Below are 27,170 nucleotides of genomic sequence, written 5' to 3'. Positions count from 1 at the left end.
GGTTTTCGAACGATCGTGGCTACCGGGGTGACAAAGCAATCTGTTCCTAGTCGACCTCTTGCCCGGCAGGGTTCGGTTCACCCGCATCGAGGGTACCCACATACGTGCGGACGCAAATCACCACACGAGCGGAATGGAACGAATGCAAACACACTCGGAACAATTGCATCGATCGATTGGACCCTTAGACCCTGCACGGGTGCATGCAAACACGCTGATACATGTGGCCCGGCAATCACTATCTCAGGTGACTACGGGAGGGTTTCGATCGAATGTAAATTTACCGTCCGTATCTCCTTCAATCCTTTGATCCCGATTTGCGGCTGGACATACCGTATAGCGATTCGAAGCTCGTTCACTCAATGACCGGAATGGGGGTCTCTCGCTCAAAAACCACTCCGAGGTTGAACATGCAAGTCAGCAGAAACAATAGGAGGTTAACAGCAGCAGGTACTGACACCCTGTACCCTTACAGTCCCTCCAGCCAAAGGGGTGTGGTGTAATTTTAATAATGTGACAACCTCACCGGGATCAAACGGGGTTAATTCGATTGCTTCCAGGTACAGTGCTCGTCTGGTGTAAGGTGATATTTTATTTATATTTTCAACAATACATAACTTAATGTCTTGTAAGGGAGCAACCGGATCACCCAGCTATGCTCTTACGGATTGGTGTTAGTTACGAAATTCGTGAGTTCGTGAGGAAACATAACTAAACGGACAAAGTAAAATAAAAAAGCCGTGAAAACATTTTAAAAGTTTAAATGCTTTTATAATCAAATAAATCTAAAGTTTTTCAGTTCTATGCCCTTCTTCAAGTTAACCTAACAAAATGTTGTCGTAGTCAAGTACTTGAGTATTTATGTTCTTTAATTTTTTAATTTAAAATTTATTAGTGCTTTATAATCTGGCCCTTTTTTACGTATAACAAAAGTAATTCAAATAAATAAGTTAATATTTTCAGTGATTTTACTCAGCATAACGACCTACTACCTGCCGTATCTCGTTTTCAAAAAAGTTATTTTTACCACGTAGAAAGTTAGTTTGACTTTTCTAAGGGTATCCACGAAAAGAATCGGGATTGATTGATCGGGAAGAATACCTGAAAGCACAAGAACAAAATGAAAATAATTATAACTTCCTTATTTTTCATTGCTTATGATGTAAAAAATTAAAACTGGCGACATAGTAAACAAGAATCATTGTATTTTAAACGAAAGTTTAAATTGGTCACTTAAATTATGACATTTTATCATTCAAAAACTTTAGATTCGATTCCAATTCGATATTAGTTTTAAGGACTTGATTCTGAAAGTATTTCCTCTTTTACGAGTTACAGTTCACAGTGCGAGACGGTGCGTAATAAATAAATAAATCTAATTATCTTTTGGAATTATTGTTATTCAACATACCTACCTGTAGCACTACCTATTGCTACTCTAGCAGAAACCTTCTTACTCCCATTTGTTATTCTTTTATTTCACACCCAGCAGTACAGGCGTTTGTGGCTTTCGCAATTACAATCTCAGCAATCGATTGAATTTCAATTTGACCATTTCGAACCCCTTCAGCTAGTTCACGAATTTCTCACCCACAAAACCATTCCCCAACTGTCAAGGTGAAATGGCAGCAGCCGATTCAAAGGGAATTCAAACGAACCGCAGTCGCAGAAACTGTCCCTCGTGTAGGTGAAAGTTAATCCGGTCACAATTGCGTACTCACACAAGCAACCAAAAACCCACAGACACTGACCAAACACGATCCCCTGCGTCCTTTTCACCCTTCAAAACTCCAATCGATTCCGGATCAATGTTCGTGTCCTTTCAATTAAATTGCCATTCGCGTGGTGACCAATTCGTTTTGCGCCAGTCAAAAAACTAAACAAAAAGCTAGCGACCAACCGCCGGCACCGGTGGAACCAACCTGCCGACGACTGTACACTTAATTGTTGTCACCGCGTCATTGCGATTGTGTTTGAGAATGGGTAGCCGGCTAGCAGGGTGGCTTAAGGGAATGGGAACCGAGTGTTCTTGCTTGCTCGTGACCCATTGCACAGTGTGGGTCCGCTTCATTAGCGCAAAATGATTTCAAAAAGGAGACACATGTGTTTGCCACATGTGCGTATGACCTCTGCAGGTTGCGGACGCCGTGAATGGGCGGTGAGTTCGAACCTTTTCCCCTGGCAACCCTACCCTTGAGGGCTAACGAGGGGCTCCATCACTTCGAGTACGTACCGTGGATGCCGGTCAAGTGTAGACCAGAATGCGCTTGATGCTGCGTAGAAAGGGAAGGCAAACACACATTCGCCACAATCTATTTAATGTCTCGTTCTGGGACGAGGTTACTCGGGCTGGTCTTAGAGTTCCTTCCCTACCCTCGGACGTGACGGACAGAAGTCGCACATTTTCATGCCGCCAAAGGGCACCCAAACAAGTACGAGCAGAAGGATTCAAAGAAATTGGAAGGGAAAGAAACAACAACCGGTCGAGTCTGGTCACCGATCAAATGTGGCTGCGTGCGTTGATGGTTGCGGCAGTGGCGGCTACTTTCAAGCGCTCGACGTCGGTGGCACTTCAGAGCACTCTATTGTATAGCTACGTGTGTGTGTGTGTGTTTTTTGCAGTTGAAATAAAATGCGACAGTTTGCGAAGTATACGGCCAAATGCTGTCTTCGTTCCAATTGCATTCTCCAGTAAATTAAACTGTCGATCAAAGCATGTACCAGTCCGGATTCGGTGTTGGGCTGCCAATCTTAAATTGACAAAATAACCTGACGCGAATCTCGATCAGTGATCCTTTCCTTCGGCTTCGGGTTTTTTTCTTAAGCCTGGCACGAAGAGAAGTAAGAAAGATTGCTCGACCGCTCAGTTAGCACCTGACCTGCATCAATTTGGGCAGGTCCGATCAAAGAGCGACCAATGGAATGCAGGGATAAATTAGAAGTCATTTACACAAGTTCCAAATGGGACAACAACAATGTTGATAAAGCAGTATGGCGCGAATGTATAAAATATTGCATAAAAAGTATTCGTAATTATTTTTTTATTATTTCCGTTGCTAAGTAATACATTTTATTTTTGGTCTTGTTAATTTATACTCCTAAGTATATGTATTCTCTCTCTTCTTGGCTTTTAACGACCTTACAGGTTACGCCGTCCATTTCTGGCTTACTAGACTTATTTTTACCATTCAGCCGAATATTCAGTCCTTGTTACGGGGGATGGTTGGGATAGAATGTGATCCCCGGTCCTGTCGTGTAGAACCGGCGCCGTTTATCACATACACCATCGGGCCGCCGCCCTAAGTATATTATTTTTTAATTTAGATCGTCTCGGCGAACGTTGAAATCTAGAATGTATATCTGCTATCGAAATTCCTGTAGCTATTGACCTCATTCCTTTATGTTGAATAACTCTCGATGTTCCAGATTTCAGAGCACCAAATGCTTTGCCGGTTTTCACTATATGACAAGGATGCTACTCGATTATCTGTGTGGGTGGATTTTACTTTTTATTTTATATTATTATATTGTATGTATATTATCGTTGCTCTAGTGTCATCACTTCAGTTAACACATTGGTTATATTTGTACATTTTTTTTTTACTTTTAGTTTTACTTAATGTTTCCAATTCGCACACAACTAAATAATACTAATTAATTTTTTTTATTTTCTTTGTTAAATTTCCAACATTGGAGCAATCTAATTTGTATGATTTTAATTTTGTCATAATTTTTAATAGCTCTCCATTCAACAAAGATTTAGTGCCATGTAGGATTATCAGCTCAACTATTGCTTAGTTTTTACCCTGATCTATCTCTTCTTGGCTTTTAACGACCTTACCGGTCACACCGGCCATTTCTAGCTTACTAGACTTATTTTTACTACGTAGTCGGAAAGTCAGTCCTTGATATGGGGGTCGGTCCGGATGGGATTTGAACCCGGTCCTGAAGTGTGGACCGGCGCCGTTTATCACATACACCACCGGGCCCCTTTACTCTGATCTGTCATTTGAATACCGAAATATTTAGGTAATGTCTTCTTCTTCTTGGCTTAACGACCTTACAGGTCACGCCGGCCATTTCTGGCTTACTAGACTTATTTTACCACGTAGCCGGATAGTCAGTCCTTGCTACGGGGGAACGATCCGGATGGGATTTGAACCCCGTGCTGAAGTGTGGACCGGTGCCGTTTATCACATGCACCACCGGGCCCCTTTACTCGTTTACTCGGGATTAATTGAATACCGAAATATTTAGGCAATGTACTACACTATTAAATGTAAACTAATAAACACTCAACAATTTTTTTTTTATTTTTTGAAATTCTTTCATTTTTGTAACAATTCAAATATAGATTTTTCTGTAACATAATAATTTGTAAAATTATATTTTGTTATAACTAATAAGTGAATTTATTAACTATAAAACAACTTTAAAAAGGTTCGGTAATAAGGTTTAACCGCTAAACCAGCAAGGCCAAAGTCGCTTCCATCACATTACAAAGATACAACACCTAAACTTTAGCAATTTTATTTGAGAGTTATCATGTAGCGCGGATTATCGGAATGTTAGATGAAAAGGTTAGGTCAGGGCATTGGTGTTAGGTAGCATTAATTCACTATACTTTAACAAAAGTTAAGAAATAGTATCATACAATTAGTTCTAAAAAAATACAGCTCAACCTTATAAAATATGAAAAATTTGTCACCTAATAATTACCTAATCATGATGCTCTAAAAAGTAATAGTGGAAATTACATATAAAAATTAAGTGTGTTACGTTACTTTATTCATTTAACACCTGTTTGCTATCCCATGGAAAGTCCACTTCTTCATCATTCCATTGCGAGCATACTTTTAATACCTGCACTCTCGCATACACAAAATCACAATTCATCCATTTCATCAATTGAATTCGTATTCACTCATCAACAACTTTTACTTACACCTATCATAAATTTTATGTTCGCTAATGGGAACCGTTAATCTTGAACCCCCCCACCATACACCAGCCGTGCTGCGGTACTCTCACGCAATTTGCATTTCGAATGCAAATGCTGCACTTGTTCCCGGGCGAGCGTGCACCATAAAGTGTGTACACGCGGTCTTTTGCCGGCTTTTGTGTGATTTTACCGATGGGCGACACTCTTCTAGCTGGGCGATGCAGTTTAAGCTAGAAGTGAAGTGTCAACACACTTCAGCGTGACGTGCTTTAACGCCTGTCACTGTTAAATACGGCAGCCAGGTTGCGGTTTGTTCGTGGGAAGCCTTTCTCTCTAGATCGAAGAGATTGATTCAGCACTTAGAACGGTAAGAAATAATGAGGCGAAAATATTTTTTTCGTTGCGTATCACGCTTAGGGGTTTCTTTGTAAAATTTTAACTCACAGAAATAAAATAAGATCTTTCCCCATTCTATCACATTCAAACATATGCATTTAATTTTAATCTTTTTGTAATAAATAAAAAAAAATCACAGTTTTAACGCTACTAAGTGCGGAAATTCAGCGTCATTTTATGCTCAAGAATGAAATCAAATAAAAATTAAACCTTCACACATAACGTGCGTACGGACTCTCGCAAGCTCAAGGATGCACGGAACGGGCATCAGAGATTGATTTATTGCATTCGTGGGTGAATATATAAATTCATCGTTATTCAATTAAATTGGAATAAATTTACGGTTAATGTTTTGATATTCATGATGATGGATGGCATGGCAGAAAGTGCGAATCGCGTGGTGCTATTGCAGACGTACACGGTATGTTTGTTGTTCTTGCTGTTTTCTGTTCCGTTGCCAGTACAGTTTCCAGCACGCGGTCCACTGCATGGGGATAAACACGAAACGGGTAAATTCTTTTGGTCAATGCATAACGGAAAGAGTGCGTAGAAAATGTACCATAAGCATAAAAGGTGACAAATGAGGCGAAATATGTGAATGATAAAAGGCCCATGTTTATTTACCTCCCATCAATTAGAACTCCCAAGAGCATGTATTATTTTCTATTTTGAAAACAAATAAATGGTTCATGTTAATAACTATCACTAACGGTTTGTAAAAAAACATGAGCTAGTAGATAACAAGACACAAATAACTTAGGAGGAAATAACACAACATTTCAACGCTCTGGGTGGATATACCTGAAGTCCATCTGCATTCTCTACGATTTCCCTGCCATGCAAATAAACTCGCCAAAGTACCACTCGATCGTGCAGCTTGCATTTGCATCTTTGTGTGGGAAAATATTTCCTACGATGCCATTTGAGTCCGACCGGGAATGTGCAATTGAGGTTAATCCAAGGCAAAGCTGTCAGGAATTTCGTCTCGGCAACCCAATGTGGGAAACATGTTCCCTAATATACGGTTGCAAAAGATGCACTTTAAATTTAAATATTTAAATTAATATATTATCCTAATTCTATGCCTATGTCCTTTCTGAAGGCAAACACACACATACATTAATCGATATAACATTCGTCAAATAAACACCATGCAAAGCAACTGGAATGACCCATTCCACGAGAAAATGAGTTCAGATCAATCTACCAACCTTCAGATCGATTGGGGTTTAACTATTTTTATTGCATTTTCTGCTCAAACACCTCACAACAAGCTACCGATTGTTTTGCTCGTACCGTGCCGCTTCTACTTCACTTTTCGGTAGCACTTTGATTGCTTCGATCGTACGTGCAAGATAAAATGTAAATCGAGTCCGATTGGGCACCGATGGGTTCCCGCGCGCAAACCGCCTAAACACGATGTTTCGAGGGTATGCGCGCGCGTTCGCGCTTTTACGATGATTTGAGTTACTGATCGAAGATTGTGGTACGGGGCACGGTTCTGTTTGAACCGTTTCGTACGACCCTGGAGAATGTTGGCGCTCCATGCTTGCACGGGCCCATGCTTTGATCGATTTCGATCATCCGCGTTACGATCGACAAAAAAGCACCCGCAGCCAAAGGATCTAGCTTGCACCATAACAATGAGTACTATTTACCTTCGTAGGTTGCTCCCGTGTACGCCTTCGGTTCTTTGCATAAACTCGCGTCGCTCCTTCCTAGACCGGATCAGGTGAAAACTAGTTCAGGTTCACAGGTGGGCGTAAGCCGTCCACCCAACCAAAGCTCTCCGGCAAGGCACGGCCGAGCCTGACTCGTGCTGCCAGCTTAGATGAAGGTGAAACAAACTGCAGGATTGCAAAGCTGGGGGTGAATTCGGTTCGGACGTATCCGAACGAGGAACTAACAACCCATATCTGCGTGCGTCGGAACCTTGAAAGTTTTTGGGGAGTGGTTTAACCGTCTACGAAACGGAGAAGAAATTTAATTCAAACGCCAAAGTAGCAGCTGCTGGCGTAATTCAAATGAGGTGTTGTTCGCTTCCTGGCTCGATCGCCATACAGGACAGGATTTTGCATGAATGTTAAATGACACGGATGATGCGGAGTCAGAGGTGTTTTAGGTTTGTGCATAATTTTGGCAAAACAGATTCTTGCTGGGCAACACATTTTAAAATCTCCAGATAAGTGGAACGTGTTGTGTATGGTAATAAACATTTGTTTTTCTTTGTTCCGGAACGATTAATTTACTCACGACAGTAGAAGGTATTTGAAATGATCAAAATATATGCATGGAGTTCATTGTGGAAGAACTCAAACCCGTAAACAAATCAATCGAAGCAAATTTGCTTCACGAAATGAGTTTAGTAAAATTTTAAAGCTTTTTCTTGGCTTAACGACCTTGGAGGACATGCCGTCCATTTCTGGCTTCCTAGACTTATTTTCACCACGTAGTCGGATAGTCACGGGGGTGTCCCAATGGGATTTGATTCCCCATCCTGTCGTGTGGAACCGGCGTCGTTTACCACTTACACCACCAAGCCGCCCCTAAAAGTTTATTTATATTATTTTTTAGAAAATTATTCGTAAAAGATAACCTCTCAATCAAAGTTTGTTTTTCTGAATGTGTAGACAAAATTTTTCGTATTTCAAAACTGGAACCAAATAAGTCGAAAATAAGCCGCAATTAAAAAAAAGTTATTTCTAAAATCTAGAACTTAACATGCCTTTTTTTTCTTAAAACCCTATTTTGTATTCAAAGTCTTTTTTGTTGGGTAATTTTGGATCATTTTATGTGCATTTATTTTATTTTATATTTGCTCTAAACTTCATCTTCTATGAGACGGTCCTGTGGCGCAATGGATAACGCGTCTGACTACGGATCAGAAGATTCCAGGTTCGACTCCTGGCAGGATCGAGATGAATTTACTTTTATTGTATATTCTCATTACCTGGCGCTACATTTCATTGCGTTATGTACACGGACCGTAAAAAAATCCCGAATTTTACTACACGCCCATTCACATTTTCTCTCTGAAAATGATAGCTATTTTGTTTACAAAGTCCCGACAAGATGCTTCACATTCGGCGTTACATTCTACGTCTCTCCTAGATGGTGGGAAGGCAAATAGCAGCAAGCAAGAAAGAAACACTTTCGCTTCCCGTTCACTTGCAACGCGTATCAATCAACGGCGACGATCGCGCGAACTTGCCACCAAAGCCGCGGCAACAACATCGATTAACTCTCACGTGTGTGTGTCGCCGTCGAGTGTACGATGCCCAACATGAGCACACTCTCGTACGTGATCATATAACATGACACGTTAGCAGCAAGGCACACACTTTGACACACGCGCGAAACACATCCATCAGAGATTCCTCTCACTTTCTTCTTCACAGCCACAGCAGCCGCAGAGGCAGCAACTGTCACGGTCGAATTTGTCTTCCTCGTACGGGTGCTGTGGCTGTGAATTTTATCATTGTTTGCAGACGCCTCCTGGTTATATTCTTCTATTTCGTCTCATAATGTTTGCTACGTGATGAAAAAATGTAAAACTGAAGGGAAATTATACTCATAATAAGAAAATCAAAAGTTAGAAAATTCTAACTTATACTTTAAAATTGAAAATGAATTTTCCATATAAGTTTTGGAACAATGAATCCATTTAATTTTAAACTATTTGTAATTATTTAAAAGTTTGTGATAATTATCAGTATTTTATGTTTATTTTATAAAGCCGTGAAATATGAAAAATTTTACCAATTATTCAGTTGAAACAAATCTCTTTTTGTAGAAAATAATTTTAATCGACTTTTATGTTTGGTTTAATTAATTAATTAATTAATGCAGATCATTAATTATTTCTTCCTAATAGCGGTTAATAGCAATATGCTACATTACCATTTACAGGCCTCATGTTGGGTGGTTTCCTATATGCATTTCTGTATCTCTTTTAAGTATTCCATCTACAGAAGCATTTGATTCTTCTTTTTATTTTGCCCAAAACTCAACACCAACTCCAAGAGCTGCCGCATGCGTCGTTCGCTTGTGTTTCGTTTTCTTATTTTCACACCATCCCTTCTAATTTGCCTTTCTCGCGGAACGGAACGCGCCAGAGATTGATCGTCCATCTCCACGTTTCGGACGATGTCACGTATTTTTGCACACCCGACCGTCCACTCCAATCCATTCCCCTTTTAAAAAGCCGATGGAAAACCGGGCGAGTTCATGGGCTTTCGGGTTGATTGATTTTTAATTCAATTTACAAAGTTCTCACGACGCGTCAACGCACGGTGTGCACGGTGCCGTCACGGTGGACGTTACGCGCCGGTGCAAACAAGTTGCTGTAAGTGGGAACGTTAAGGCTGCAAAAAAAAAAATGAAGCGCAACACATAAGAAAAACGAAAGAAACCAGTATACAGTACAAGACGTTCGCCGAGAAGGGCTCTTGATCCTTTCGAAGGTTTTAGCGGGTTTAGTATTTTTATTACACTTCGCTGCTTGCCACTCGAGCGTAGCGCATTATCCTCCTCCTTGCTTCCCCACGTATTACCTATCCGCAGAGGATGAGTTCTCGGCAGGCAGGGTACAAATAAATAAATAAATAAACCAGGTCACCAGGCACGATGCAGGCGACGATCGGATAAACTCCGTGCCACCCGGATCGTGATGAAACACATGAGGTAAAGTTATGCTGAGAATCATCGAAAGTGAGCTTTTTTTGTTGTTTGCATCCCGTTGTCACCCAAAGATCAATGTACGATTTAGGAGTATAGAGTACCAGCAGGATACAGTTCAGAATCCATCGTTTTTCTCACATACCACTCCAGTGAAAGGATAATTTATAACTTTTTTTTTGTAAGCATATTTCCCACTAACCTCTTAGCAAACTGATGTAAAATTTTCACGATACACTTTTCGTGACGATTGTGGACACTACGTACAGGTTCTTTTTTTTGCACCGCGAACAAAATGTTTCGTTTGTCTAACATCTGTCACCAGACAGGGTCGTGGACAGTAGCCTTTCTTGCACAATCGGTATTATAAACATAAACAGCGGCACCGACGGACATACAAAAATGTTCCATGCTTCTCAATACGACCACGACTGGCTGAACCGATGGTTTGCAAGCGTAGCGTACGATGAGTAATGATGTTTCGCTGACAGAAATAAAGCATATAGTTTCCGGGGCTTGTGGTTGAATTTCATGCGCGATTGTTTTGATTGTGAAAAAGCAAAAAATCCGAACGGAGACTTATGATTAATAGATGGTAAACGATTCCGTTGACATTCGTGATGCATTGTAATCGACGATTTCTTTCTGGCGATTGTAATGCAAGTGCAAGCGAGATTGTATCGTTTTTAAGTTGTACAGAAATGAGACCCAATATGAATTAGTACGGTTATTTGTTTTTATTCAAATATTTTCTTTTAAATTTTATAACAAATGTTCGAAGTTGAATTTACGAACAAGACGTGAAATGAGATTTACATCAAAGGATTTCTATAAATTTTGTATAAATACTGTCAAACAGTACGACACTAAATTTCGTCTTTCACACTATTTTTTTTTTAGATTTTTTTGTTAATGGTTTATTAATGAATGTCCATATTCTGAAAAGCATAATTTAAAAAAATATGTTTCTATCGATTAGCACTTTTACGTTAACATTTGTTCAGTTTCGTTTAAAATGGTGCGTGTCAAATAACTGCAACAAAGTTCATTAAGTTAATTAACAACACTGTTTAATGAAAGTTTTAAAGCATTTCTTGTAACAATATGCCGCTAGACTAAGATACCCTGGGGCAATGTGCAAACTTGTGTTCCATAGTTTCTATCTGAGCAGGTAGAAGACAATCGATTCATCATCTGATCTGCATTATTGTCAAAGCGCCGAATTTAATAGTTAACCAGTGGCTAAATGAAAAAGTATATTTCTATATTGGCAAACAACCATTGTCTTCAAAAGTGTACATAAATTAGTGATATAATAACCACAAGTTGTTTATAATAACTAAAAATATGTAAAGAGCTTCAACGCATCGTAAATTTCTAAGTCCATATTAAAAATCGCTCACCCAGTTGATTTAAGTAATTTGAAGGAATATGTAAACCCCTTGAAAGCTACTGTTTATTTTAACAATCCTATCACAATTGAAGGCATAATATATATTTAAATATTTTCTAGTAAATATCCTTTCGTTCTCATTTACGTGATAAGAAACCACATGTAGTGGTAGCTTACAATGTTATTACCATCATTGTATAAAATCATAAAGTGTTAAAAAGGCTAACAATTCGCTTCAGTTATAGCCAAATTTTTGTTGCATTGATTTTTACCAAACTGTGGAAAATAATCTTTGGAATGAAATTATCCGTAAAAAGCTAGAAAAATATAAAACTTTCACGCATGGAAACATTACCAAATTCCAGATCACAAACTTATAGCAAGTTAAACCCGTCCAAGAGCCGCGCTATGTGTGATAAGGAATGCTACAACTTCTTATTACCTCGAATCGCCCTTTTTCTCACACCTCCTATTCGTGCAGACCACTTCCATTCCCTACAGTAGCATGGAAATGGATTTCCTTTTAAGTGAATTTCATACAAATTAGACGCAATTACTGAACCAACAGGACAGCCCATTTTCAGTCAGCTAGGTCGCTTAGTTGGCTCGGCTGAGGTCGAATGTAAAGGCTAACAAAAAATCCCGGTCCACCTGTAAGCTAAAGTGGTGATACAAAAAAACGTAAAATTAAATTAGATAATTATACAAAAAGTTCCAACTCGTCACTAATGGATCGATTACGCTGCTTCGTTACACGTTTCTAAGGTTAGGGTTTCGTACGAGTGGAAGTTTAAATGTGCTATGAAAATGTGATTCCGTTCCCTGCTTTTTTTTTTGGCACTCAGTTTTAATCCAATTACCAACCATACGAAACGCATGGGAGTAGTATTGAGCCATACGTCGATTGACACACGATTGACACTTTTTCGTCCGGCACCTGGAGATTCGTTACAGTTGTTTTTGCTGCTCATTGCTCTAGGCATAATCGTTCGATGTTGATGGCAATTCTCACGCATCAGTTTGACGCGGTCTTATTGCGATGGGTTAGTTGACAAGGTTTCAAATTGAATATTACACCCTCCGCTGGTGGGATCAAAATGATGTCATGTAGGAAAAGAAAATATCGGTAAAAAAATAACAACGAATGTAATAGAATCCAAGAATTCTTACAAAAACGGATGGTGTAATATTTGTTATACTTTGTGTAGGTTTGTTGTGACTAACAATAAATGTTCAAGATGGCAGTTATTTGAAATAATCAATACATAGTTTAAAAAAAACATTTTTATTATTATACACTTCACTTATCATATATTCACATATTCACTTTAAAAACATTCAACTAATGATTTGAAACCTTTTGGCTTAATCATAATTTAAAATTGACTTACAATTATTGCAAACTAGATTATATTAGGCGTGGCTGAGTAGATAGGTTCATACTAAAAATAGTTATTTGCACTGTTTTCAATATTGAAACAATTCTTATCACTCTCAGTTATTGTTGAGTTCACTGCAATTAAACTACAAATTATGGCAATGAATGAATTGACGACAAATGATTGACTGCAGTTTTTTTGACGAATTTTAAATATTACATGCATTAGCAGTTAAACTCTGGCCTTTAATCAGTTAATCACTGATTGCCTGAGTCCAGTGGTTTTCAAACTTCTTGACGTAAACAGCCAAATAAAAAAAATATATTTGGAATTATTCGTTGAAAATTTAGCATATACTTCACCTTTTATTGAAAAATGTATATCAACTTAATAAAATTTAAAATTTTGAGATGAATTCAATTTTTTTCCCTTTTTAAAGTTTTGAGCAATAAGGAGTTGTAAACTCTTGGATTCTATAAAACTTATTACTATCAACTTATAATTATTAAGAAATCTTTTTACTTCTTTTGATGTGTTAACAAATTTACAGTACAGTATAAGTATTAAATAACTGGTAAGCGGTAGGAATCTCTAGTTTTTATTATTTAATTGTGATAAATTTGAACAAGTTTGAGATGAATAGTTTTTTCACGAAGACCCTCAATGAATGTGCCAAGGAGCCGAATGCAGTTGCTATCAATTTTCAATATTTGGATTAAATAAAACCATTCCTTATGCATTTTTATAGCGTTTGGTTCTTTGCTTCAAGAAATTTGCCAGCCACTGCCCTGCCCGAATGAACGAGAATGATGTTTGCTCAAAACCATTAACGCTTGTTGATAAAGCTACCAATGGAGCTCATCTTGGAAATACCGATTCGAGATTGGAAAATCAGTAGCAATGTTTATTAGCATTCGTTATCTGTTCAACATTCAGTCATCTACGAACTGTTGAAGACAACGGAGCAAAAAGTTCAAACGAAAGGAATTTTCATCGAAGTATTCTGAGTTACAAGATGCAATTCGTCTACGTAATAATAGTTGCAGTGATCGGCAGTGTTATGACAGCAGAACCGCGAGCTGCATCAACGACAACGGGTTTTGGGTTTGAACTGCTGCAGGCACAATTGGAAGCATTCGAATCACGAATGCAAAAACAACTGGATGATCTACAGCTGAACATAAAACACAATCGGAATGAAATCAATAACCTAAAAACAGCAGTTGCCGACATGCTCATGAACCAAGAATCAGGTGTATATTTTGTGAATCTTATTCCGTCCTCCAATACATCGTTTGAAGTGTATCGTGATGGTTCAAACAATCATGGATATGGAAGTAATTGGACCGTCTTCCAGAGAAGATTTGATGGTTCAGTCGATTTTAATCGTAACTGGACTGCATACAAGCACGGATTCGGTGACATTCGTCGCGAGCATTGGCTGGGTTTGGAGAAGCTTAAGAAAATTTTAGACACCGAACGGCATGAGTTGCTGATTGTGATGAAAGACTTTGAAGGAGTGACAGCATATGCAAAGTACGATAACTTCAAGATTGGTAACGAGGCTGAAAAGTATGCACTACTGTCGCTTGGCGTACATACTGGCATCGTGGGAGATTCCTTAAGCCCTCAGCTAAAATACAAATTTGCTACTCCCGATCAGGATAACGCTGGAGAATGCGCTAGTATATTTGCCAGTGGTGGATGGCACTCTACCTGTTATCAAAGGTACGACTAGTTTACATGTTCTGAAAGATACGAGATACGCAATTATATAAAACCAGAATTCTTCTCATTTTAGCAATTTGAATGGTATGTACCACAAAAGTGGAAAACAAAGTTCAAATAAAGGTATACATTGGTACTATTTCCGAGGATATTACTACTCACTGAAGGAGACCAAAATGATGGTGCGACCGTATGCGCTTCGCACCAAAGGATAACAGTAATCACTTGGCAGTCTGAGGAAATATTTCTTTAAATTTTATTATAGATTAATTTAATTTTATTCATTCAAAGAAACAAAAGAGTGTTTTGTATATTTTCTTCGAAAGATTAAACTAATCGAAAACTTCTGCAGTGTTTGTGCAGTAAAAATAAAAAAAAATATTTTGTGTACATAGTAAAAGTATGAACAATGGTCCGAAGCCGTAATAATTAATTATAAATAAATAAATAAAAGAATGAACAATTTGCATTACTTCCATATTTGTACAATTTCAATGATCATCACAGTTTTCGCAACTGCCTTCAATGACTTTCATAACTTTTTAAAAATACAACACCTCCCAGCTCGACACCATCAAAAGCCACGAACCTCACGAAAAGCTTCCCTTCTGAAGTCGAAACAAAGCTTGAAGTCTTTTACAAAAGCATCTACCCCCTATTCCTTCGTTTCTCTTCCGTTCACTAATACAAGAGATATTCCATGTTTTGCCTTTTCCCTCCCGCTAATTGGAGCTCATTTCAAAGTAAATGGCAAAATGGTGCCACCCACGAAGCCTAAACGCGTCACAAGATCGTGGACAACTGTTCCAGAGATGGTGTTACGAAGATACCCAATTAAATTTACACTTCTCCGCCTTTCTTCGCCGGTTGATCGGTGACTGCTGTTGCAGACAGACATTCATATGCTTATACGTTGTGTTTTTTTTTACTGCGAAAGATGCGAAACTTTGATTGTGTTTACTAGTTTAACGTTCAAAACACCACGCATATAACAAAAGAGCGATCTACGATCGATGACCAGGCCAAATTTTTGCCCACAATATTTTGGACGAACGTTTCAGAGTGTACCTCCCCCAGAAAAGATCACTTACCAAAAAGGCAGATGAGTCGTGTTGAGGCTTTTGTTTTCTTTTTTAATGTTTGCGGTATTGCGTACCCATGCGTCAATCGGGCCATCCCGGCGAAAGGCATTCTTTCTGCACGTCATCTAACACACCGCAGCAACAAAACAAAACGTTTCAACCACAAACGTTCACTATCTTAATCTCGTCGGGTTTGAGTGACCTTTCAGTTTGGAAGGTGTACACTTGAGTATTTAATCGCCACGCCGTACCGATCACTCGAAACCCATTAAATAGGGCGTAAAATTGATTTCCATCGGTGAAACCTCCCTCCGAATGCGTCGATGCTAGCAGTACTTTTATTGATAACACAACGGCTCTTTGGACGCGACGGTTTATGCACGTAATGAGATCTTCTCTAGGGGGTGCACGGTCGATATACTATAACGGTGCGTCTCTTTTCGATCCGTCATTAAGGGGCGTCTCTAGATGGCTGGCGTAATACTTTAACGAAACGTAAGACAGCCTACTTCTAAAAGGTATCAGAACTAGGCACGGAACATTACTTGAAGCTACAACCCGGCCAAAATACCCAATGCTCCGTGGTATGTCGCATTGCGTGCGTGCAAAAAGCGTGCGTGATCGAGATAGGATCTTGTGTTTTTTTTCTCCTTTTTTTATATGCCATTCACGACATCCGATCGTACCGGGTCCGATAATGATTTCGATAATTAACCTCTCCTCATCGATATTCGAGGCGACGGTTTATAAGGGTGACTTCTAGGTTAGCAATTGATTCGATTCGGAGGCGAGCATTCACTGGTCGAAGAATTAAGACACACAGATGGAACTCAGGTTATGCCCAAGACCCAAGACGGTACGCAAGATCGCTGCGCTACCAGTCAGTAGTCTCCCGGTTGCTGCAGTCCACTCTCCACCAGCTGTTCCAATGCCAATCGTGTGGGGCTCGTCGTGGTAGTATAATTAAATATCATTTAGCTCTACTTTTTGATTAATTTAATTAATTGCGCTACGATCGATCTGATGGAGGAGCCCTGGACGCTTTGCTGTCTTCGCACGGTGTCACCGGTAGCGGACACCTTCGACCGCCTAAGACACCGGCGTACACGCAAACGGCGGTTCACAATGTTTACGGTCGGCATAAAATCTGTTTCCTTCACGCACACACCCCGCTAGAAACTAATGATTGATCGGCTCCTCTAACCCCGTACTTTGTTTCTCTGTTCTTCTTTCTTTCCCAGGTAAGGAAGCTCAAACCCCGTCGAATACTACTGCATCTCGTGGAAAGCGTCAATGATAAAGTGTCTTCGTGTCTCGCAGTCATCAAGATGACGAACAACAGAGCTGCAACACAAAAAAGAGCAAACACCACTAATGAGTTAATCGTCCCGCGCGATCGTCGATACGCCTCGGATGGTGGAAAGGGCAGTCTGTTTGAATGCCCTGTTGATTTGGGGTTACTGGGGCTGATCCGAGGGTCAGACCGCTGACCAAAAACGGAAGTTTAATAGCCCGTCCGAAAGATCGCCTGTAGCACCTACTGCAAACCAATTCCTTTCCAAACCCTACGAGAGCTCTCAGGAACAGGGTGCGCATTTTAGGATACTTGCGGAGTACATAAAAGCTCATCGAGTCTTGCCGAGACATGTGAGCCGCAAGGAAGCATGACCTCCGACCCCAACGTGCTCGAAATGAAGCTAAGTTAATGGTGTGCGCTCACACACACACCCCTCTTTAAAATCGGTAGGGCTTTTGTGTGTAGCTCCCGATCAGAAGAAACTCCTTTTGATTACTAGGACGTACTCGACGATACACCACGCCTAACCGTACACGCCTGCACTCATTAGCGGTAATAAATCCGACCCAGTTGTCTGGAACGCTGTTTCCAAGCTGACCTCGAAGTAATTAGTTCGAACAGACGACGTACAGAGCCACGTACCAACGTGCCGAGGTGTTAGAACTTCCATCTACGGGAACCAGCAACAGCCAGAAGGTCTTGTGGTGTTGCTTACCGTTTGGGTTCCCTTGTTTGGTCATTCTGCTGGGTGGAGGTTAGGTGAGGATCTTTAGACAAGTGAGTTTCGTCACCGTCAGGGTTACGGATGAATGTTCATTACTACGGTGTAGTTCTTTTTTAAAATGTTTTTCATTCATGTCGGAACCTAATTATGTTGTGCAGTTTTTGGTGGCTGTTAGAATGATGAATATGGGTGTTTTCGTTTGAACCAGACAAGTACAAGCGATCTTCGAGTACAACCTTAAAATGCATGCTGTTACAAACAATCAAAACTGATTAATGTCAATAATTATTTCCTGATCTCTCTGCTAAATGCAACAAATAACAAAATGTATTTAAAAGCCATCGTTAACTTAAAACTTTCATCAGTTTTTCAGTTAACAAAACAATACCAGAATTTAAAAATATTTTATCAAGCAGTTTAAGCAATTTGATAAACTAAAAAGCGATGAAAATAATATCTTTAGCTATAGACGACTCATAAACATTGCATGAACTAACAAGAGCAAATACAGCTGTGACTGTGGTCTTAGTCCATGGAGTGATTTGTTGGAAAACCTATGTACCACCACGAGCGACAATAAAGTAGTACACTCGTGTTACACAAAAACCACTGCTATGCGGTTGCATAAACTGTCCAAGCAACACATGCGGAACCTCAGCATTACCGCAGGTCATTCAACATTCAATCCGCTTTTTGTGCACAAACGGAGGAGATTGTGATGAGAAGGTCTCTGAGGCACGGTACAGAGAAGCTATTCGAACAAATATGTGGTGACAATTCTCGCTTCTCGGCAACCATCACTTCCACTCGGCATCGCTGCGCCTTGGGCAGAGTGATTCATTTCTGCAGATTCTACGGTCAAACTTACGGATTGCCTTTGGACCGGGCACATGTAGCACATGAGAAGACAGATTGAAACTCTCGGTTCCCAAGTGAAAGATCCATACATACGTATTCTTCCGCGTGTTGACTGCCTCAAGGATCCACGGTCCAAACGCACCACCTCACGATCTGTAGTTGAGCGTAACAAAAGAGAAAGCTTTAGCTGCCTTCACACACCGGATCGGCTAAACCATCACGAGAAGCGTTTTTCGAACCAAACTCGAACCGAATGTGTAGAACAATATTTCCATAAATCACCAAGTCATCTCACCTTCGTGCTGGTTGGTTCACCTCACCTGACTACTTTCCCGTTTAGTGATCGGTTTTGTGGCGGACGGCGCCCGGCATTCTTTCCTTTGCACTCTATGGATCGATTTGGCTGAGAAAATGTTTTACCTTCAAACGATCCTGGTTTTTGTTTCTACGACGTATACACGCTTACTACACAAGGAAGACAGTTGACATGAGCCTCTTCTCCTGTGATCTTCACGATCGCCTCTCTTTTACGAGTAGCTGATGGTTCGATTGTTTCCTAGCAATCATAAATTAATTAAAGACCATTATGTCCATCAATGGCGAGTTTCGTCGTGTGTTTCTTCTGGTGCTGATGAACATCTATCGCTTCAAAAAGATTGCGATTGCATTTGTAGGAAGGTACTGAAATGAATCACCACGACCATGGAAGAAACGAGCGTCATCGACATCTTTAAATGAAAGTGAACGCCTATGTTTTGGGCGATAATCGATCGCTCGATTCCAAAGTTGTCATTTATTGGTTTGTTTAGATATTTTAAGTTTTGCTTTGGAGATGAGTTTCATAAACTCCTTAGCGAATACTAAGTAGGTAGCTAGAACATTTTAAAGTTAATTATTAAACATTTTGTTATGAAAATGTAACTGTTTGATGGTTAATAAAGAGTAACATGGTTTATTTTATTGGAACATTGTAGAAAGATAAGTTTATCTATATGTTACAAACTATCGGATGTTACGGAAAATACTTCTAACTGCGCGTTGTTATTGATGAACCGCGTTCAAAACTTATTGCCCTTTTCCGCGGATTATAACAAGAGAGAGCTTTTCTCATCGTAATCCATCTTTTATATCTGCCAAGATAAGCATGATTTGTTTTTAATTAAATCTAACAGTTTTGCATCTCTGACGTCACGCTAGTTGGTAAGCAATCCCATCCCAACTAGTGAGGTCACAATTTATTTTGTAGAAGTGCTGCTTTATTCAAACACAAGATAAACAATTATATTAGTCCAACAATCAAATCTCACATTAGATCGTTTAAAACAATCTTAAATTACAAAGGTTTTCATATTATTATTTCTGAACATACGTTTGCTTAATCGAAATTTTACTTACAACATTGAGGATAGTACTATTCGAAACGCATGCAGGATACCAAACAATATCCATGCATATTCTTGATTGATGTGGGCAATGTTGGTTTATTAAAGTTGATCCTTTTTCATATGTTCTGAATAGTTGTGGAATTCATGTGTAATCTCATACAAATTCAAAAACCATTTCATATACCCGGAGTTTAGTACTCAAATTAGGCTATCAAGTGTAAATGAGAAAATCCTACACATTAGCAAATGCCTAAGACATTCGTTGTCTATCAAATTTAAGTCTCCAGCATTGAGTAGCCAATATCAATTGCACAACAGTTCTCAAAGTCAAAGTCTCCAAGTTTTTAAATCTTTCCACTGGACTTCCTCGAGAGCACCAACTTTATATTTTTCAGCTAGATGTGGCTGCAGTATGTAACCAGATAGTTAAAACATACGTTCGTTTTACAGATCGGAGTTGATTTGAATTCAAGCAATATAATTCAATTATTACATAAAAGTAAAAAAGTACCTGAATGTTAAATAAAACAAATTCAGATAAAAAATACTTTATTCGTCTTGGAAATAACAGAATCATTGTCACCTGTGTTAACTAAAAAACACAGAAAATACACTAAATCAAACAACTAAACCTCAGCTAAAACCCAGCCCACACGCATTTCAGCGATTCGGCTCACCAAAGCAAACATTACCGGAATGCATGCACAGCCGTTGGCAGTTCCTTTGAACAACAGCATGTTCCGCATATTTGCGCCCGGAGTCGGTGTCTTGGGCGGCACAATTGATTGAACAAATTAAAAACGCAACCCGTGCGGCAAAAACCACAGCCACCGACACCACAGCAGCAACGGCCCGGGCCAAACCTTCGGCGGCAAGAAGTCTTTTTGTGCCTCTCTTTTTAAAGGCAACGGTGAGGCGTGTCACTGTGATGGAAATCCAAAAGCCGACCGGCTGTGAACCATATTCCGTCCACCGGTGGAGTTTTGCTTCCAGCATGACACGGCTAAAACTGACTGCCGGCCGCCTTTACGCCAAATGACGGAAACCGCATGCGCTGGCTTGCTGCTCCCTTTTCTATACGCCACGCACATACGCACGCGTGTTAATAACTGTTTAACGGAATTAGCATCAAGAGCATTAGTGGCAGCAGGTTTCTCATAACGGGGGATCCTCTGCGATACGGTACGCTTAGAGAATACCGGCATTGCTGCTGGAACCCTCGCACAACCGTACCACCGCGGCCTGATCAGGCCTGTCACAACAATGGACGTGTATATCAACGCGATCTAATCGAACGCCGGGCGGCCAGATTTTTCGTTTGATTCATCACGAAACAGAGAGAGAGAGAGAGATAGAGAGAGGACACAATGGAACGCATGGTGCGATTTATAACGCTTTAGTGCGTGAGGACACGCGTTGCTTGCGGGCGTGATGAGTGCGTTTGTCCTGTGCTTGCTTACTGTTCGATTTACGTTTGTATAATGTTTCCTTTTCAACGTAAATCTTAACGGTGGCTATTCGTATGCATAATGTTTTGAAAGAGGAGTGTCATTCGTTCGTCATACACCAACTGCACCCATCCTGCAGTAGTAACCTTGAAGCAATTGTTTTCAGTTGTTCTTTATCTACTTTGAAAATTATCGCCATTGTGATCTGCTTGTGAGAACTATATGCTTTTTCTTATTTTTCTATTAAACATAACTAATTTTCGAAAAGAAATCCTAAGTTTGACCACTGCTAATAGAAAATGTACAGTTTTTTTTTTTTTTTTTTTTTTTTGCTCGGTTAGAACGGCCTGGCCGTATCAAGACTTATTTTACCACGTAGCAGGATAGTCAATCCATGCTACGGGGAGACGGTCCGGATGGGATATGAACCCGGTCCCTGCCGTGTGGACGGGCGCCGTTTTTCACATGCACCACCGGGCCGCCCCAGAAAATGTACAGTTATTGATTCTATAATTAACCTGCACCAGATATTTACATATTTTACCCTTCATAAAATTCAAAATTTCGTTCTGGATCAGTTAATTTATTTAGTTTATTTCTATTTTAGTTTATGCTTTTTGCGCAGTTTTTTTACTGTTTATGTCTTGTGTCACTGTGCATTAATTGTTTACTGCATAAAATATATTGTATTTTATCTATAAGATCCTATCCTTTTTATCCAATTCATTGACTATTTCAATTCTACCGTTTTTAATCGTTTTGCTTGATAATACCTCATTTAACTCAACTCTATGTTCTCTTCTCTTTTCAATCAATCATCTACTCGATTCACTGTTCCAATTACATACTTTTGTTTATTATACAACATCACTGTTTTCCACTTACATCTTTCACGTGCTTCCCGCTCATCGTAAAAACCAAGTTCGATGCTGCATGACGGTGTCCAGTTTCGGACCTTCTCCAACACCCATCTGTCACAGCTAATTAGCTTCAATTATAATGTACGTATCTTCGAAAGACCATTAAAAGACGACCATCAAACCGTTCATCACTTTCACTCCCCTTCTGCAGGCGGAAAAGGTCCTTCCATTCTCTGACCGCAATGGTAGTTAGCAAATACCGAGGACGAAAGCATGAGGGTGTACGTCAAATCTGTGAACCCCCCAAAAAGCGATGCTCCTTGAGTGTAAGATGCTCTAGAAAGTGAAAGAGGAAACCATTTTTATTGTGAATGTCTCCATGTCTCTGTTTCCATTGTCACCACTGACAGTGTGCGTGTGCCCATTGCATCTCATTACAACTAGGTCATTTTATTTCGCTGTTCACTAAAGTACTAATACAAATCTAGTACCAAAAGTACACTGAACGCATACGCATAATTAATGTAACTCACGCAGTCTGCTCACCTTTCACCGTAGCGTGCGCTCACGCAGAGACGATGTGTGAGGGGATTTGCGCCAGAACACTGCTCGAGCACGCACAGGAACCATTTTGCAATTGCGATAATCACAATTTATTATGGGTGGTGTATAAAGCGCGTAAACAATTCGTGGTCACATCGCTCAGGGGCACCAAAAATTGCTCCGCGGCGGGCAAGGCACGAGTGTTTACGCGCTCCAGGAGGTTCCATGCGATCAACTTTTACTGATCTCGTTAACCACAGGCGTGTACAGTTGGCTCATTCAGACGATTTTTTCATCTTGTGGGAGCAAAATAAAAGTAATTTATAATAATTGTCTACACGCGAGTGGTTGTCTGCTTTTGTCCTTCCACCGAAACGCATGAAAACCAAACAAACATGACTCATGTAACAAATTTAAAAAAACAGGAAAGAATAACTACTCGTGGCCACTGGCAACAACAGCAAGAGCAGATCCTTTCTTTCGGTCGGTTTACTTGACGACCATGGACAAAAATAAAACTACCGGTCTGTGGTCTGCATCCCGGTGATCGGGTGCGGTTGTTGTCGCACACTTTCCAGCCTAAAAACCCAACCAAAAACAAACGGGCCCCACCCGAAAGGTGGAGACCGCTGCGCCGCAGTGTTACTTTTGTTTACGCTGCGGTCCTTCGCGTGTTCCTTTTTTGGGGGAAGTCGGAACCCAGAACGTTGTAACCGGTTTCGGGAACCACACCATTCAAAAACCGCAGGCGCCGTTACTTTGCTCGCGCGCGTTATAAACAACTATCACGCAGCAAGTTCTTTCTGCCCCGTTTTGTTGGGCTATTGAGGGATTTTTTCCCCTCATTTATTCTTTGTTTTATTATTTCAAGCATTTTGTTTGGGTTTGGGTACGTTTTTCGATTGCATTTTTCCTCGATCGGTAAGCGATCGAGTTCTCGCTAATAATAATGGTGGGAAGTTGATCCTTTTACATTCTGCTTTGCTCCAGACGCAACGGAACCTTTCGTAAGGTTATTTTTAGGCATTTCAGGGAGATCCTTTCGCTTGACCGTCAAAACCTGCTTCGATGCAGGGCGTTGGTAGTGATGCTATTTTAGGGGTTACTGGTAAAACAGGTTCGAAATTCTTCGCATTCACTTATCCGGACGGTTTGGTTACTTGCTTTGATTAAAACCGAAAATTTGCTTTTGTATATTTTTTTTAAACGTATCAAAATAATCATTTATGTCAATTTCGTTTGTCAACATAACAAAGTTATGTTCATGTAATATCAAGGACGGGACATGTTTTGAATATTGATGAAATGAACATCCTTTGCCTATTATCTTCAATATTGCCTAATATGGCTTTCTGTGAGTTAGTTAGCTGTAGCTGAACCCGTGTCTGAGTCACATTGTAGTTGAGATTTGAACCCATTCCTAGCACGTTGATAAGTAATCAAAGAAAGACTATTTTGCTAAATGCTAAACGAATTAGATTTGAAATTTTTAAAAAATGTTTGCCTTAAGTAAAAGAAACGAGTAAAACTATAAGTTTTTCTTTTTAATAAGTCAGTAACTGCTTGCATATTATGTATGGAACACCTGGATGTTTTAGAGAACACTGAATTAAAGCGTTGATATATCAAGATTAGTTTACTCTTAGTGCAACTTCGTTACAACTCGATATATTCATTTTAAAAGAAATATCATACATCATTGAAACCTTTATCTTCCCGAAATAGACAACCAAAACGGGTTTGAATTTGTCATGAAAGGAACTTACGAAAAATTGTCGCAATTCAAACAATTCCAATAAACAAAATATGTCCCAGAGGTATAACATAAACTTTTTACACTTCTTCGTTTTTTAAGCTCTTAGCTTTTTTATCAATTTTAGTAAAAGTTGTAATCTTAACATTGAATGCAGATGGAAAATTAACTGGTCTGATTGACTCAGCATAGCGATAACTTGTCACAACCGCGAATAAGCACTGCGATGAGTGTAGAAACATAATTTACTTTCAATTCAAACAGACAGCACGCCATGGAAGCATAGGGAAGGAAGGTAAAATCCGAAAGTAGCTTTCTGTCACCTCCCCCTGTCATTGGCTACTGGTAACCACCTACCCACCAAGCCCAAACTTACTACAAGATGAAGAAGCTCGTCGGATGTGGAATTATCGAAAGGCGTTCGTTTTACGTTGGAAGTTTACGGTTTTTTTGTCTCTGCCTTCCCATGTAATGCTAAGCTGCTCACGCATCCACTTCAATCACGGATCTTGGAGACCCTACCGCGTCTTGCATGTACTCCCGACCACAACCCAACAACGCACCAGTGATGATGATGATGATGATGATGCGTTGCGCATCGATTTGCGTTCTCACGTATAAAGGCCGCCCCAACGACCTGTGCAGAGATCAGCCGCTCTGCTGATGAGGGTCAATTAGGGCGAAACATCTTCCCTGCGCTTATTCGTCGAACTTTAGCCGGAAAGGAAAAACTGACCGCTCCGGACACAACGTAACCAAAGGTCTCTCACTACGGGTACCACCTATTTTCTTCCACCCCTTTCCGTTCCGCTGTACGTAAAGCCAAACGCGTTAAAGTCATTTACGATCGAAGTCTCTTCCCTCCCATGAAACATACGCCAGCACCCCAAACAAGGTCGTTGCCAAATGATGCGCTCGAACCTTGGCTGCGTGCTTGTCCGTTCCGTTAATGTGGTGGCGAACTTTCCGCTCAAACTGTGGTAAATTACTTACCCCAGTACATTCGACATTGTCGTTACCGAGCGATGGAAATGTATTTCTCCCATAAGTGCGGGTGTGCGTTCGGTTTTCAAATCCTTGTATGTACAGCTTCCCATAAGTTACGCGCAAAGTAAGGCGATCGAAATTGAAGTGTACAATGAAAAGTAAAACCTCGCTGCAGTGTCGATCGAATGCGGGGGGGTTTAGGGAAAAGCATTTTGTACCCATTTCAAGTGAAGAAAAAGTGACCCCGAAAGCGAAAGTGACCCGGCCCAGAGTTTTATTTTTTGTCCATTTGTTAGACAATTTGGTACAATGATTGAATGTAAACTTTTGCAATAAAAAAGGGAAAAAACATTAATGTGTAAGGTTCAACGGGCTTATTTGAAATGCTTTTACAGCGCATGAAACGAATAGCTTTAGTTTAGAAGGACGTGATTATAAAATTGATTCAAACTAATTTACTGCCAATATTTCATAACGGCATAAATTTGGTTACAAAGTCATTTGGTCAATTTGGTTCAAAGTCAGTTCAAAACACTGTTAAGACACAGAACACAGAACACAGAATAAGACAAGAAAAAATTAATCAAATGGAACGGAATTTAACAAATTGTTCTGGATGTAAATGATAGAGTTTATTTTAAAAAAATGTTCGTCTATTTAAAAGGAGAAAATAATTACAAAAATGTCCAAGTTTACTGGCAATTGGTATGTATATTTACAACAATCAAATGGTTTTAATTTGTAGTCTTCTTTAATTTGATGCGACGTGGAATCCGAGGCGGATCAAATAAATATTATTTTGTTATTTTATTTATTTGTTGCTCTTCTATATTCTCTATGTTCTATCAAATCATCTATCAAAGAAAAGTAAAATACTTTTAAATATTACTATTTTTACTACTAATTGTAGTTGTGTTACTTATATTACTATTATAGTAATATACTGCTTTCTTTTTTGGCTTAACGACCTCTAAGGTCACGCCGGCCAGTTTTACTTTAATAGACTTATTTTACCACATAGCCGGATAGTCAGTCCTTGGTACGGGGGAACGATCCGGATGGGATTTGAACCCGGTCCTGCCGTGTTGAACTGACGCCGTTTAACACATACACCCCGTGGCCGTCACCATAATATACTATTAATATACTATTTACGTATTTAGTGATCAAGTCTGCCTTAGAATTGTTATGCAAATCAGTTTATAACATTTAAAAACTTCTTAGCGCATCATAAAACTCACATTTTATGCATTACATTTGATTCCATACTTAAAGTCTAGCTCTAACATGCAACAATTTAACTAATCATAACACCAAACACTTAAAAAATATACTCCAGCGGCCTGGTTTTTTTTCCATTAACTCATCGTAAAAGAAACGATCACGATGCAAAATGGCGCTCAATAGTTTCCAAACGTTCGCTCGTAAAATCATTCGATTTTTTGCGCCCGATATTCGCAGGACAAACGCAATCATTAGTATACGTTCGATGCGAAGCAGATGAGTTGGATAATTTGGTCCACTTTTCCAAATGTGTCCAAGTCACATGAATTGGCTTCTTTTTATGCGAACTTTTACGACCCTTTTTTCTGCTCTTCTTTGAGCGTGAATTATCTGCTTCTTTTTTAAGCCGGGTATGGGTGCTGTATATATCATAGCAGGAGTGATGTTATTTCATTCCTGGCTGGATTGCGGTAAAAAAATATGTAAATAAGTAA

At 39.7% G+C, this 27,170-nt stretch overlaps 2 protein-coding genes and 1 non-coding gene across 3 annotated transcripts in view; all 3 read left to right on the top strand.

Moving 5' to 3' along the window:
- The window catches only part of LOC125769622 (Krueppel-like factor luna), a 136,436-nt gene that overhangs the window by 48,240 nt on the left and 61,026 nt on the right, over positions 1-27,170 (top strand). The window lies entirely within an intron of this gene.
- On the top strand, positions 8,182-8,254 carry Trnar-acg (transfer RNA arginine (anticodon ACG)). The gene has a single exon. It is a non-coding gene; the product is annotated as a tRNA-Arg (tRNA).
- Positions 13,340-14,774, top strand: LOC125769668 (ficolin-1-A). Its single transcript, XM_049438476.1, has 2 exons — positions 13,340-14,515; positions 14,589-14,774. Exons 1-2 carry the CDS (start codon positions 13,803-13,805, stop codon positions 14,728-14,730), a joined length of 855 nt encoding a protein of 284 aa, XP_049294433.1. The 5' UTR covers positions 13,340-13,802; the 3' UTR covers positions 14,731-14,774.

The sequence above is a fragment of the Anopheles funestus genome, chromosome 3RL (genome assembly GCF_943734845.2).
Source record: "Anopheles funestus chromosome 3RL, idAnoFuneDA-416_04, whole genome shotgun sequence".
Classification (NCBI taxonomy): Eukaryota; Metazoa; Arthropoda; class Insecta; order Diptera; family Culicidae; genus Anopheles; species Anopheles funestus.
Note: the sequence above shows the minus strand (reverse complement) of the source record. Positions and strands in the feature narration are given on the sequence as shown.

Excerpts from the sequence above, each read along its gene's own strand:
- LOC125769668 (XM_049438476.1), top strand. The coding sequence starts at position 13,803 with ATGCAATTCGTCTACGTAATAATAGTTGCAGTGATCGGCAGTGTTATG. Across the intron at positions 14,516-14,588 it reads CACTCTACCTGTTATCAAAG|CAATTTGAATGGTATGTACC; the intron begins GTACGACTAGTT and ends TTCTCATTTTAG.